The sequence below is a fragment of the Gymnoscopelus microlampas genome, assembly GCF_963454915.1.
Source record: "Gymnoscopelus microlampas genome assembly, chromosome: 16".
Taxonomy (NCBI): Eukaryota; Metazoa; Chordata; class Actinopteri; order Myctophiformes; family Myctophidae; genus Gymnoscopelus; species Gymnoscopelus microlampas.
The window spans coordinates 28885436-28901072 of record NC_139953.1 but is presented as its reverse complement, the minus strand read 5'-3'; the positions used below and the strand labels follow the sequence as shown (position 1 = coordinate 28901072).

Here is a 15637-nt window from a genome sequence, read left to right as displayed (position 1 = left end):
CTTGAGGACGCAGGAGAGTTGGCAGGTATGAGTTACATGTGTGTCAAAGTGAGAAGCAGGGATTCTGACACAATGCAAAATAAAATCCCCCAAAAAACGAGAGACAGCGAGATCCCAAACCGAGAAAACAATTAAAAACTGGCACTGACTGTTTTTTGTTGTTTTTTTACCTAAATTATCACGCCCCTCCGCAGTTACGACAAATTGATTGATTGATTGATTGATTGATCGAATACTTTATTTAGAAGTTTGCGAAGGAAAAAGCACATGGAAATACAGTTTACAAATAATAATAATAATAAAACTAAATAGGATTGAAAAAGCCCAGAAAAGCCACAATGGCTTGTTTCAAATGGGGTCACTCAAACAGCAAGTAGCAGCTCAGGCCTTGGAGCCGGGCTTGAGGGCGCTGAAAGGTTTGGAGTTGCGCAGCGAGCCCGAGATCTCCTGCAGGAAGGCGGTGATATGTGAATCCTTCTCAGACTTTCTGCCATCGAAGATGACCACCAGGGTGAAGTGGGGCTCGGGCCGTGTCAGGTAGTACGTGCTCTGGACCTTATTGTCGTAGAAGTGCACCACCTTGTCCAGAGTGTTCAGCTCAGAGGCACGGTCTCCCATCATCATGATGATGTTGGGCCAGTGTGTGAGTGGCCGCTCTCCAGAGGGCAGGGACACCACGGCGGGGAACTGCCCCATGCCTTTGGGCGCCTCGCGGTATGACTGAGGGTGGTGGTATCCGTGGCCCTGGAAACTATCTGAGCCTTGATTGTCAAACACCAGGGACACATTGTTGGCGCCATGCTTACGGATGAAGGAGCAGATCTTGCCGTGGTAGTTCGGTGTGGTGCGGGCCGTCAGGGCCCTCATGTTGGCCGATGCCGTCTGTCGGCTCAGCGCCTCATGGAAGTAGAAGCTGAACTTGGCCAGGAGAGCTGCGTGGAAGCGCTGCAGCCACAAGTAGAGGTGAGGCGGCTGCACAGCCTTCTGAGACTGGCCTCCAAAGAGATGCTTAGGGGTCTCTTTCTGCCGCTGGAAGAGCTGCCCCCAAGCAGTGAGCTTGGATTTGGCACCATGCAGGTTGAGCAGGGCAGGCAGGAAGCGCCACTCCGAGACCTCTGTCTGGCAGCGCAGTAACTGGGTCACCACGTCCACCTCCGCCTGGAAGCACTTCTCCACTTGTCCCAAGATTGGGTGGTGGAATCTGGATAGAAGGAATTAGGTATTACAGCAAAAGCCAGACAACTGTTGCGACGGTAGCTGCCCTAATTTAGAGCGACCTAAAACCATAGTCGTTTCACTCACTGTTGTGGAATAATATGCTAGCATAGCATAGCCGTGGAACAGCCATCTATATAGTTGCTCTATCTGCTGATTATTTCCCCCTGGCCTGATGGCTGCTAGCAGAGCATATCACCTTCACCCCTCACTGCACTGCCAACTCAGTGATGTCTGATGTGTGGTGTGTTGTCAGACTGTGACCTGCTGCAATTTATTTCACTGATCAACCATGCAAAGGGTATGGCTATTTTGGTTGAGCAAAGTCTGACCCTTGCTGTGAAGTCAGCAGAAAGACTTCCTGCACCCACCTCACGGTCTTCCTTCCTTTAACAGTATGTCTTAATCAGCTCTCTTCCAAATCGACAAATATAATAATATATTTATATTCATCTAAAGATGTCCACAGATCCAGATTACACAAGCTAAAACAACAACACACACACACACACACACACACACACACACACCTATAGCTGTATTTCTGAAGCACAGCGTCTAGGGTAGTGACCAGATCATCCGAGTTGATGTTCTTCTGACTCCCTAGTGAGTGCATCTTTTCGAACAGGTCAGCCATCTCCACACGTGCCTGGGTGAAGTGGCACAGCTGCTCTGATAGGTGTGACAGCAGGTCTTCCAGGTAGGGGGCAGAGCCTGGCTCGGAGTGGCGTCCCATTGTCACAACTTTATGCAGCTCATCGTACAGGGAGGTGTAGATCGTACGGATGGAGTCCTTGCGGCTAAAGAATGACTGCCCACCTGCAGGGAGAGTAGTGGTTAGTTACTTAATGATCAACACTTTTGGGTCGGATCGCTGGCCTAGCGGTCGGGCACTTAGGCTCTACGCCTGACAGCGCATCATTTGTTCGAGTCCCGTTTCCTTTCTTTTTTTTTAATATATATTTTTGGGGCTTTCCAATCCATTGGTCCAATCCATTTGTACATTCTTCTAAAGCTGCAATGCGGAACTTATTTTAATGAATAGAAACGCTCATCTGTATGGTACAGTATGTTAATACAATGTAACTATACTAGCACAAATACAGTAAAATGTAGACCCTGGTGTCGACTCGCGACACCTAATGGCTGACAAGTAGTAGTGCCTGGAGCTCATCATTAGCGCAATTTGTGCCTGGTGGTGGTACAAATTTGGTCTCATACGGGAGACCCAGGTTAGAATCCCGAGTTTAACATATTATGGAAAAAGGAACACTGTGGCTTTTACTGTGCTACGCATGTAGATACAGTACCTAGTTTTTGTACCAGGAATGTCATGTTGTGCAGATACCTAGTTTTTGTACCAGGAATGTCATGTTGTGCAGATACCTAGTTTTTGTCCCAGGAATGTCATGTTGTGGTAGGCCTTCTCCGCCGCAGCCAGGTGAGCCAGGGCGGCCAGCAGAGCCGTCCAGATGGCTCCTGCACTCTTGTCGCTGTTGTCCTTCTCCTTCTCCATGTGGTCCTTCGCCCGGTCGAAGGAGAACATCCCGAGCTGCGTGAAGAAGCTCTCCAGGATGGCCCGTTCCCGTGGGACGGGCCGCAGCTCCTCTTCCCGCCCGGCGGCCTCTGTCGTCATAACTTCATAAGCAGTGGTGGAAAAAGTATTCACATTTGTTACTTAAGTAAAAGTATCAATACTGCAATGTAGAAATACTCTGTTACAAGTAAAAGTCAGGTATTCAAGAAGTATTGGCATCAAAATGTACTTGAAGTACCAAAAGTTAAAGTACTCATAATGCAGAATGTCCCATTTCACAAGTTTTCGATGTACCAACAATTTAAGGCCTTAAAAATAAGGCTCCAGACATCCCAAAACAAACTAGTAAGGCTACTTCTTGGCCTTAAACATACAACTCATCTAACCCCTGCTCATTTTGCTAGGGCCAGATGGCTCAGGGTTGAGGACAGAGTAGGCAACTTGCAATGGGCCTGGTCTACGAGATACACCACAACATTGGGATACCCATGTTCCTGTCAAAGTATTTAAAAAACGTAAAAGTATCAATACTGCAATGTAGAAATACTCTGTCACTCCTGTTGCAAGGAGTTGCGACTAATTGCCTTGGTGTGGTTTGGCCTTTAGGTTGGCTGTTTTCTTGTCTTCCCTAGAATGCAATTGGCCTAACTTCTGCTCTCACACTGGCCGTGTTTCTGTCTTCCCCCTCCGCTCGCCTCTTTGTTACATCTTGTATGGGTATAGGAGTAAAAGTATTTAGTTCTGGTTCCTCAGTTACTTCTATGTTTGTATAGGTGTTTCTGCAGGCTTTGTATAAGTGGTTCTACAAGCACATTAGTGCATGCAGTGCTGGTTTCAGTGCTGAGTTACAGTACTTCTCTGAAACAAGAGTTACAAGGTCCTATAAATTAAGTGTGAAGACATTACAGCAATTCATTGATCTAAAAATTAAGAAATGTACTTCTACTTTTACTTGTACTTTAAGTATTTTTCAAAGCATGTACTTTGGAACACAAAAGCAATGACTTTTTTACTCTTACTTGAGTAACATTTTGACTGAGTTACTTTTACTTATAGTGGAGTAAATTTGACCAAGGAGTATCTGTACTCTTACTCAAGTACTGGGGTCCAGTACTTCGTCCACCTCTGGAATTGAGTGTATGTGTACATGCGGATCCCATTTGAAACAAGCCATTGCGGCTCTCCTGGGCAATCCTATTTAGGTGACCTTGTATTGTAAACTGTACTTCCATGTGCCTTTTTCTCTGCAAACTTCCAAATAAAGTATTCAAAATCCAAAAGGTCCTCGTCCTCATGGAGAACGAATGGGTGGGGGGTCACCTGTGTAGTGTTCTCTTCGCACTAAACGTGCGATTATAACGTTTATGACCCGATGACCAAATGTGGAGTCTCTCGCGTCTCATGATCATCATCATACCTGTTTATGGCACCTGGTACAGTCTTGGGATTCCTGGGGAATTCCTTGTTGTTACATGCACCCGAGTGTTACATGCATCCTGTGATTCCTGCCAAGTTAGTTATTTAAAATAAATAATTTTCAAGGAAGCAAATTCTTGTGTCGTCACTCCAAAGCCAGTTTAACTGGTGTTTTGCGAATGCGGTGTCGCGTGCCACTTTTGCCAGACCTGGTTTAAAGCAAAGTAAGTTAACTCAAGCAATATAGCCATGGATCACACGACGATCGTCTGTTCTCATGTCTTACTAAATAAAGTACATCCATCAATCAATCAATCAATCAATCAATCAATCAATCAATCAATCAATCAATCAATCAATCAATCAATCAATCAATCAATCAATCAATCAATCAATCAGTCACGAGTCACGACCGTCGAGGATGAACTTCAACATAGTGTTTGCACTTTCTCCCTTTTTGGCCCGCCCCGTACATCTGCATAACTGTTCAGATTTCAAATATTAAGTGCTTACCCCATGGCCACGGATGTTACAATTTCTTTACGGGCCCCAAAGCCAAAAGTACCCGTATCTTCTGTATTGTTCAATAAAAAGCATTTTAATCCGATCGATGGTCATTTTCTCATAGAGTTATAATGTATCAAAGTGCAATACACCTCCCAACCGATAAGGTCGCGTAGTTGAAAGCAATACGGAAATACGGAGAAAATGGCCACCAATCGGATTGAAATGCTTTTTATTGAACAATACGGAAGATATGGGTACTTCTAAGAACCCGTACATAATTGTAACATTTATGGCCGCCATGGGGTAAGTACTTTATATTTGAACGTGTATGTAGATGTACGGGCCGTAAATGAAGAAAGTGCAAACACCAGGTTGAAGTTCATTCAGTCAGTCACTCATGTTTCAGGGCTAGAAGAGACTAACTTTACCAGTAGATGGTGCTGTGAACACATGGATGAATCGAGAAGAACCATGTTTACAACCTACCCCGCCCACACAGCTGGTTCCACTAGCAAATTCCTAGCCACTACCCAGCTGTAAAACAAAAATGGCTACCGCGACCATGGCGGGGTTCGATGGCCACAGGATGGAGGAGAAGAAGTTCGAGTATTTCGCCTCCATCAATCCGATGGCGAGGAAGATCATGCAAGAGCGAGAGAAGATTAAGCAGCAGCACGGCTCGGCCTGGGACAAGATGACGCCGGTGGAGCAGGACAACGCCATCGATCACAGCCTGATGGACCCTCACATCCGAGCCCGGTACGCCATGCACAGGGTCGAACGTGAGGAGGTGGTCTGCTACCCGAAGCTGCTGCTTCAGACCGGACAGAAGATAGTCCACTTCGGGGACGAGGTAATGCTGATGATTTTTTTTACAAGAAAAACAAACACTTTATCTACTGTTGTTTAGACCTGGGTGACAGAGCCACGTAGCCGACAGCCCTGAAACATGACTGTCAGTCATGACGAAACTTCAACCTGGTGTTTGCACTTTCTCCCTTTTTGGCCAGTACATCTACATAAACGTTCATATTTCAAATATGAAGTGCTTACCCCATGGCCACGGATGTTGCAATTATTCACGCCCCTCTGAAGTACCCGTATTGTTCAATAAAAAGCATTTTAATCCGATCGGTCTTATAGTTATAATTTATCAGAGTGCAATACACCCCCCAACCGATAGGGTCGCGTAGTTGAAAGCGTATGGAGAAAAACGGAGAAAATTGGCACCAGTCGGATTAAAATGTTTTTTATTCAACAATACGGAAAACGCGGGTACTTCTGTGGGCCCGTACAGAATTGTAACATCCGTGGCCATAGGTTAAGAACTTTATTTTTGACATCTGAACGTTTATGTAGATGTGCGGACTAAAAAGGGAGAAAGTGCAAACACCAGGTTGAAGTTTTGCCGTCTTGTGATGGCTACGTAGCCGACAAAACAATGAGACAGAGGCCCAAAACAAAGAGACTATCAAATCAGGGCATGCCATTCTGCTGAGTGTACACATGTAGGCAAATTATCCCTTTGGTTATATTTGTACACTCGCAGAGTCACAAATGTTCGAATTAACACCGAGGAGAGTGACAAGACAGCAATACAGCTATTTTATTATGAGATGATGATGATGGTTGTGTACATAGCCTACAATGTTTACACTTTCTGAAACCATCCTTAATTGTTTGTTTTAGGATATCACTTGGCAAGATGAGCATTCTGCCCCTTTCTCATGGGAAACCAAGGTAAGCGGTAATAATGTACTTATGACGTTATTTATTTTATTATTAAAACCTTTATTATCGAATACCCTCTTCAGAGACAGAAAATGTGTCCAGTTTTGATTGGATGGATTTTTGTTAGATAGCTAGCAGACTCTTGTTACATTTCACTGAACTGTTTTGTTTTCCTTTGTCAACAAGCTATGTCAGGTTCCAGTATGTACTCTAAATTCTTGTCTAATTAGTTTATGTGGAGTTTTGGACTCTCTTCTCTTACGGTTTAGTGGGTACAATTTAATTTAACTGGTTTGTTGTACTTGAGGACGGTTGGTAGTGTAACTGTAAAAGATGGACAGGCATTGATTTTCTTATAAATTAGAATAAAGCAACTTATTCAGACATCACAAAACACTGACAAACTCTGACCCTCCGTTGTCCTGGAGAAGGAAAACAGACCCAACCAGTTTGCTGTCTTCCAAAACTCTTTAGACCCCTCTTTATACTCAGGGAGTGTCTCTGGAATTAGGGCCACTGACTGACCCAGGTAGCATCCCCTTCATTTGGAACAATATTAATCAGATATACCCTCTCGATTTGAAGTATATTTGAAACATACATATTGTTAGTGAAGTTGATAAACAGTAAACATTCCCTTCTTTGGAACTGACTATTATGAATTGAATACATAGAACCACAATGAAAACAAGCCCTCAGGGCTTTTTGTGTTTTCCTTTTAGCATTGCTTGCGTAATTGTGCTTGCCGCACTGTTTGCAATTTGTTAATAAAGTATTCAATCAATCAATCAATAAAACTAATATTGCAGCAGGAAAACTTACCCATAAAGATGTTTTAAAGGGCAAGTGCTCTCCTTAAAGGGGAATTTTGGACCACGGTTTTCTTACCTTTTTCTATGTTAAAAAAAAAAGCTATCAAAATATGCGATCTAGCGCAAGGCCTATTGGCGCACATTTTTAGTTGTGGCGGACCCGGGATTGAGTTATGAACATTTTCTACTGTACCATTCATCCTAGGATACCATAACATCATAGAAGAGGTAAGAAAACCGTGGTCCAAAATTCCCCTTTAAGCCTAGTTCAGACCAAAGATTCACAACGAGGCGAAACTGGTTTAAGCCCGATTCCTACTTAGTCATACGACGGTCAAAAAATAGCAGATCTGCAAGCTCACATTATGTCGCATTTGTGATGGATTGTGAGCTTGTACACCTGCAATAGTCGGCACTCAACACCGCCATACTCATAAATTAAGCATTAGAAAGCTAAGGGAGAAAAATCTCCCTTAACTTGTGAACAAGCAGTTCTCAAACATCACAAGTTCACAGCGCATATAAAATGTTGTCAGATGAGAAAGAGAAATGTGCACCGTCCTCAGCAATACAATATTGACTCAAGAAAATGTAAGTGGAGAAAGAAAGTAGGGTCCTTGGTCACTGCCTGATATTCTCTGGCTCTTCCCATGTGGCTAAGAAGTCCTAAAATAGACAAGAACAGTCTGACTAGGCCAATGTTGCCAAGTGTTTTTAACCATTTTCAACCTGGTGTTCCTATTTTAAGCATTAAACATATTGTAAGTAAAAAAAAAAACTTTTCTTTTTTAATTGCAGATCTAATGGCTCACAACACGATGCCTTGTGAGCTTGTAGATCGACTGAGTATAAATCAGTCTTAAGTGGTTAGGATAAATGATAAACGGTCAAAAAAAGACAATTGAGGTTAAAACATATTTCTTAGAAACATTACAAAAATGACCAGACTTTTTTTTACAAATCTCTATACATCTTTTAAGGAGACACACAAGACAGCGTATATAAACATCAACGAAACAAAGAGGTCTACAATTTTTGACACAAACAACATAGTTGGCATTAACAACAGTAAAAAAGTAAAAAAAGTAAAAAAAAAAGACAAATATATACAAACAAGTAAAAATTACCATACTATGTTTTATTGTATGTCTAGCCATTGGTTTAAATGTTATGTTTATACATTATGATTAACTTTGCTGCCATCTTTCAGAGCCAATTGGATTTCAGTTTGTCGTTGGGCGCAGCAGAGCAGGGCGTCTCTTCCTCCCAGGCTGATGCCAAGACCACCAAGTCTGCTCCCAACTCTCAACTCAGCAAAAACACCCCTAGTGCCAAGGTAATACAGACAGATACAGGTCCAGTGGGCATGTAAACCTTGTGGGCACCTCAATGTTAAATTGGCTGTTTTTTTCCAAAATGTAAAGATATGTAAAATAAATAAATGTATGCTTTGGAAAATGGTCATGAATAACGGAAAGAATACATGAGCGCAAGGCATTGTGAGCTTGTAGATCTGCTATTTTCCACCACTGGAGGCTGGTAGAGTGTGTTGTTGTTACGGTTGATTTATAGTCGTTTAATTGATTATTAATAAAAATCGCGCGCATGTGACCCGCACCGCATCGTGCACCAACCCCCCTCCCCCCAGCGCACCGCCGCCCCCCCCTAAACGGGACAAACGCGCGCGCGTGGGGGGCATCCATTACAGATTCTGATTTGCCCAGCCAACATTATCAAGCAGGCTATGCGGCACGTCTTCATTCAGTGGCTGCAGTTAACTTTGTTGTTGTCTGAGAAGTGAGAACCACGTCGTTCTCACTTCTCAGACAACTTCTCAGACGGACCGATGATAATCGGTAATCCGTTCCGCGGTGCAAAAATAGGTGCGATTAAAATGCGTTAATTTCTTCAACGCGATAATTTTTCTGTAATTAATTGATCGAAATTAACGCGATAAAGTCTGTGTGTGTGTGTGTGTGTAATTTTATTTATTTATTTTTTAGATGAGAGAGATGTTATGTTTTTATGCCGTAATCAGGGCAGCAACCCCATAAGCATACTGTAGAGGGTTAGAAATAAATATCCCACACAGGTAATAATTAAGGTTCTGGTTGTCACTTTCAAGGCGTCCAGCAGCGAGGGCCCGGGACAAGGCCGCAGGCCAGAGGAGGAGTCCTCCTTCTGGAAGATCAGTGCCGAGCGGTCCAGGCTGGAGGGGGAGCGGGCCGACTACCACTCACTGACCCCCAGCCAGATCAAATCTATGGAGAAGGGAGAGAAACCCCTCCCCTCCTACCTCCGACAGGTAAGCATACGCTGTTGTGAGCTTGCAGATCTGATGTTATTGGTGAAGAGATTTGACGTAGACAGAAAAAAGTTACCACGCCTTGAGATTTTAAGTGGTTAAAATCCTCAGTGTAAATTTAACACTGAACGGGTTACAAGTAGAAAAAATGTGTATGTTACACCCATATCAGAACACTGAGTGTTAAAATTTGAATCACTAATGTTGAGTATCGCTTCATTAGGAGACCTCCGTCACGGCCCCTGCCCCAAAAGAGCCAGAGGCACCGGAGCCCGCCCCGGCTCCTGCCAAGTCCGCCAAGCAGCGAGCCCCCAGGCCGCCCGCACCCCCTCCCCCTGTCCCCGTTGCCGTGGCCACCGCCCCGGCGGCTACCATCTCCATCGCGCCGCCCCCCGCCCCTGTCCGCGTGTCATCGACGGTGGCAGGCTGGGAGCGTTCTCAGAGCACCCTGCCGTCGGTCAGCAACACAGTGGACGACGTGTTCTCCAGCAGCATGATGTCCGGCAAGTCAAGCAACAAGGACAAGGATAGAGAGAGGAGGGTCAAGGAGGACGAGGGCTCTCCCCAGCTGGCCACCAGCCCAACCTTCTCCCAGGTGAGTGCATGAAATGTTGTGTTATCAATGAAGCGCAAATACACAGGAGGCTCATTTAGATGCATAATCCCAATATTCTTTGTTAGTGTTTTGTGTGAACATAAAGAGAAACCTTTGAGGACAAAGTTCTCGGAGGTGTGAAATGTATTTCCAAAAAATCCAAAATCCAAAAAATTGCCACTAGATGTTACACGTAGAGGGCCATTAAGCCCCCCCCCCCACACACACACATACACACACAGACTTTTCCACATATTTAAAATGTACCAACTTGTGCCAAGGATTCTATCCTAACTATCCTTTCTCTCTGTTGTCAATCTCTCTCCATTAGTTCAATACAAACAACAGCCTCCTGAAGACTGGATTTGACTTCCTGGACAACTGGTAACCATAATGAAGGCCAATCACCACAGTTATAAAAACAAAGGACCATGACGCCATGAATTTATGATGCCATATTATTCCACATTTTATGTAATGCCAACCGTTGATCGGAACATAAGTTACATTCTCTTATTTATCTCCAGTGGCTTGTTAAGGCATATCTCTCACTACATATGAGCTTGTGTTTCCCCACTTAAACACTCCCTGTTTAAAAATTGCTTTAGATTTCTGTGTATCTTCTCTACTCAATCTATACAAGGCCTTCCCTTGTATAGAGGGGGCACACTGCCAACAAGGTATTGATTGGGGTGTGAGCCCAATGCCATTACCCATGGGAAGTTTTTAATTATTTCACTTTGAAATATTGCCACCTTTGCAAAAACCTTAAAGGGACACTATCAAACTGTTGAAGTGCATTTCTGTTAATTGGTGACGGTTATCACTACATTATTTATAATACAACCCATGTTGACAGGAAATTCCCCTGTCTGTTTTGGCCTTTCTCTGTGTTCCCTACAATTCCCATAATGCATTTAACGGGCAAGCACACCCATGGATATTAAAATGTCTGCCAACCTGATTCATATTTTCATAAGGCATGATTTGGCTGTAAACGCAACAAACAAGGACCATGTCATGACCTCTGAGGTTAGCAGCAAAAAACAACAACCAGAAAATAAGCGTTGTAGTTTTCACATTCATGGATTGTACGCCAGTAACTTAACGGGTAAACCTTTCAGCACAACTTCGGCAGTGTTTCAGAGAGACACAGAAGACCGCTCAGTAACCCAAATGTATTGAGCTATATGTTGAATGAAAATCGGGCTGTTTCCCTTTAATGTGGTCCAGAGTCACAACTTTGTTCAAATTTTAAGGAAATTAGCAATCTGAAGCAGTTTGATCCTTCAAGCCTGCAGGAATATGCGTAATGTATATTGTTGTGTGCCAAAAATAGCAGATTTATAAGCTCACAGCGTGCCGCACTTGTGTAGATTGGCTATTTTTGGAGCGTGACTGTATAAATCAGGTTATAGGCATGTGTTTAGCTTTAGGGGGAGATACAGTACAGTACTGTAAAAGGCTCTTCCAATGTGGCTTGAGGAGAAGGTATATCGGAAATCTAAAGAGAACTAAAAAAGAGGGGATTTGACCCATGTCCATTTTTATCGTCCTCGCTCCTCCAAGCCCTGTACTGTTACCTTTGTATCTCAGACCTCATACTAGTGGTGAAGCTAGTAGTGTACATTTATAATGAAGACAATAGCAGGTAGCCCAGCCAAACAAGCATGTAGTGATTTGTACCACTGACATTGTAGAAAAAGCAAGTTTTACACAACTAGAGAGTACTATTTTACTGAATTTTGTATGTAAACCTATATCCATTGATTGTATCATATGCTATATTATTGCACTCACGCATTTTGAAGTCCCGGATCCTAGAAGTACATAAATAAATTAAATTGAGACCCGGTTTTTGTGCCTTTTCCATTTGTTTACAGAACAGGGCATTCTGTACCCCAAACAAGTTGGAAGTATTAGTTTCTACTAAACAAAGTTTCATGTTCCAAGTCAACTTGATGCAGGCATGTCATCATCTGAATCTAATTATTGGCCAAGCATGTTCACACATACATGAAAAATGTTATCTACGTTGTCGTTGCCGTTTGTTCTCTGAGGTGGTACGCGGATTTGCTGTGTACTAGCATGACTAGGTTAGGGTTTTCCATATACAGTAATATGTGGGAAATGAATGCAGACGAAGAGTGAGATTATCACTCTAAATCATTCTCAGTGGCACATTAATCTTTCCTGACTTTATCTTTCTTCTGTGTTCCCCACTGACATGCCTACAGGCCTCAATGTATCGTATGATGTTCAGTGTAAATGTAACTCATAACTGATGCAAAGGGCCATGTAGAAAGGGAGTATGTCGGTTGAGTACACCAGAGAAACACTGTTTTAAATTATGCAGCTGATGGGATCAATTAAAGCCCCCCAAAGACATCTGCCTGCTGCCTCAAATAAGGGCAAGTCAGTGCACTTATGTTAGGCATAATACTGCACAGATGACTGCCAAAATAAAATAAATGATTTTTAAAGACAGGATCGAGAGGGGAGTCATGTAACTCAGGTCTTGAGTTATATTCGAACCTGAAATTATTGAAAATTATTTGGGTCACTCCCTATAGGAAAATGTCTTAATAAGAGAGTTGGGTCACCACAAGATGCAAAAACAGCCTGAATGTGTACTGGCTTGGAGGGATGTGACACCATTCTTCCACACAAATAGTTCTATTTTTGTGTTTTGACGATGGTGCTGCTGGAAAACACTCACAGACTCCAGGAGCTCCTCTTAAGTGCTTTTGAGCTAAGATGTGGTGAATGGAATGATCTCAAAAGCAGTTTACATCATTGTGTTCATCAAACCATTTAGTGGTCAATATTGTGCCCTGTAAATGGTGAGCATTGTTATTTAGAAAGAGGCTGCTGTCATCAGGACAGAAATACACCACCAGCAGCTGAAAGGCATCACCCCGAATGGTTTTGTATTTACTGACCTCTACTTTAGCGTGTAAGGGATTCAATGGACCCAAACAATACAAGTTAATGACCCAACAAGCACTAGAAGTTCTCACAGCGGGGAAACAAGAATTTGTGCCCGTAGACTTCTTTTGATGTACCACGTGTTTAGAGTACAGAGTGAAGGATGACTCATCTGAGACCCTATGACTTAATTTCCTCTGCTTAGAGCAGTGGTGTGCTGTGTGAGACAAATCCAGGTGTGCCTTGGGATTTTGTGACAACCACACATTATTGCAATATATGCAGTACAACTACACAAAAAATATCAGTATATTCAAGACAGAAAAATGCTATAGAAAAATGCAACCTGGCATACAGAAATTGGGCATGGCATTACAGGTAAAGAAAAATTCAAAGAAAAGTCCCACACATTTTCTCTTTTCTCTAAAACAGCAAGCTTGAAGATCAGCTATTTCGCTATGAATACAGGTGTGCTTTTTATCCTTGAGATTTTGACTTGCCATTGGTAAGTCTTGGCCACAAAAATGTAGGCAGGGAGTGGGTCCTCTAGAAACTTAGAGGACCACTGCCCGCCTTCAAACACATTGTTTGCAAAGGTGCATTTGTTTTATTACCCTATATGCCTTGTTCTCAATGAAACCACTCTTACACATTCAGTTGGCATTCATAGTCAGCTGATCCAGAGTTGCTTGTCAGTTTTTCCTCTGAAACCAGTGCACAGTCATCATGGCTGGGGAGTACTGTAGCTATGCTGCGCATCTGTCCACTCCACAGTTGGCTCTAGTTGACATTTTCCCTCTTGACTGTCATGGAAACATCACTTTAGCCAGCGTTCCTTGGCAAACCTCAGCCAAGTCTGGTCTCTTCTTTAAACACAGGTGCCAAAATAAAGAGCGATTGCATCTGCCCAGCATTTATTCCATGACCTTGAGGATTATGGAATTAAAATTGCTAAATTATCTAGGGACTGTACATGCATGGAAGCACTTGTTTTCAGAATACCATGTATTGCTTATTTCTCAAGAATTTCCTTGCTTGTGGAAGCCACCCCCAGTTGATGTTTGGTTAGGCAACTGTGAGGCAAGGGTATGTCATCAAGGCAATGATGTTCTGCTGTTGGTATTTCACCATCCGGTTCCCTTTTATAAACATGCATTTTACCAGTTGCTTAGGGCAAACCTAGAGACTGTTCAAGTCTGTTTCAACCATGTAGGTTTTCATCAGGCAAATGTTTCTGACAAACAAAGGAACACATTTATACAAAGGTCATTGGCTAACATATAACAATATATAGCACCTAATATTTAGCACCGAAGAAGCAACCTAGCTAATACGTCAATCACAGGGACAAATCAAAGTTCCTGTCTCTCTACCCCTCAGAGGAGTGTTCAATGCCTGGGCAGAGAAGATAAGCATATATTCAGAAAAATCCATAATATTCATAAATGATGATAGGGGTTTACAAAGATAGTACAACATGAAAAAAAATGAAAAAAAGAATCCAACATGAGCCTATCCATATGATGATATACTGTATGCGGTGGTATGTTGGGGGGGTAGTATCAAGGAAGGCGACAGCAGGAGGCTGAATAGGCTTATCAAGAAAGCTGGTTCTGTCCTCGGTACCAACTTGGATACTGTAGAGGAGGTGGCCAAAAGCAGGATGAAGGCTAAACTCCTGGCCATCATGGACAATCCCTCTCATCCCCTACATGACACTGTGGCAGGCAAGGCAGAAAAGCTCCTTTAGCAACAGACTGTTACACCCAAGTTGCGAGAAGGAGTGCTATAGGAAATATTTTTTGCCTGCAGCAATAAGACTGTATAATTCCTCATCTGGTTAGCTTGATCAGGCTGATTAGGATGGGGAATGTGAGATGCAAGCCATCGGACTGTTAGTGTTTGGTCTGTCACTTTTTAATATTGTAGGTTGACAATGCTTAGATGCCTATTTTAGATGTTTTTTTTTTATTATGTGTTTTTATTCATGTCTCTATGCTGCCATAACACCTTAATTTCCCCTTGTAATGAATAAAGTACCTACCTACCATATGATGTTTTTTTTTGTCAATGTCTCTGGTGAGATTCAAACCAGAAATCTTCTGCACTGAGTAACATAGACCACTGAGGAATTAGAGGGCTATAGAACAGCCCGTTTCTCATCCATTGCACTTAAGTGTTTTTAAATGTGAAATTAAAGCTGTGCGCATCATTTTCACAAGGCACACAGAATTGAATTCCTAAATATGGTTTAAAGCAGTTCTAGGCCAAGACATGTTAAGTTGTGTAGTCTTAATCCATGTCCACAACATGCTGCTGTTCTGAAAGACTGAGAGTGAATGGGAAATTAACATAGTCATGATTTCCCATCTTGAAAAGTTTGGTACCTGCATGAAAAATATGAGGTGTGTGTGTGTAAAGGGGAGCGGGGTTTGCCCAGTCCCAATATGCAAACCTGTGAGGAATAGTCTTCAGCCATAGAGTGACATCGCTGTCTGCTACCCCCACACGTCTTAATAAATATTAATACAAAACCCCCTCTCCCATCAATAAATTAGGGCCTGGAAAAAGTTTGGTATTTTAAAAATGGA

The 15637-nt window shown here is 42.8% G+C and overlaps 2 protein-coding genes across 2 annotated transcripts; one reads left to right on the top strand and one right to left on the bottom strand.

Moving 5' to 3' along the window:
* Nucleotides 1–363: 363 nt before the first annotated feature.
* LOC311063190 (KICSTOR subunit 2-like) lies at nt 364–2851 on the bottom strand (the record flags this gene model as incomplete). Its single annotated transcript, XM_084082468.1, has 3 exons — nt 364–1201; nt 1746–2034; nt 2602–2851. 3 exons carry the CDS (start codon nt 2849–2851, stop codon nt 382–384), a joined length of 1359 nt encoding a protein of 452 aa, XP_083938594.1. The 3' UTR covers nt 364–381.
* A 2360-nt stretch (nt 2852–5211) lies between these two features.
* Nucleotides 5212–11973, top strand: cUnh1orf198 (chromosome Un C1orf198 homolog). Its single transcript, XM_084082544.1, has 6 exons — nt 5212–5528; nt 6365–6415; nt 8429–8554; nt 9344–9523; nt 9747–10118; nt 10450–11973. The coding sequence occupies exons 1-6, from the start codon at nt 5223–5225 to the stop codon at nt 10504–10506; spliced, it is 1092 nt and encodes a 363-aa protein (XP_083938670.1). The 5' UTR covers nt 5212–5222; the 3' UTR covers nt 10507–11973.
* The last annotated feature ends 3664 nt before the right edge of the window (nt 11974–15637 follow it).

Bases quoted from the DNA above. Each gene is read 5' to 3' on its own strand.
- cUnh1orf198 (XM_084082544.1), top strand. From the start codon at position 5,223: ATGGCTACCGCGACCATGGCGGGGTTCGATGGCCACAGGATGGAGGAG. The intron at 8,555-9,343 runs GTAATACAGACA...GTCACTTTCAAG, and splicing joins AAAACACCCCTAGTGCCAAG to GCGTCCAGCAGCGAGGGCCC. The intron at 10,119-10,449 runs GTGAGTGCATGA...TCTCTCCATTAG, and splicing joins CCAGCCCAACCTTCTCCCAG to TTCAATACAAACAACAGCCT.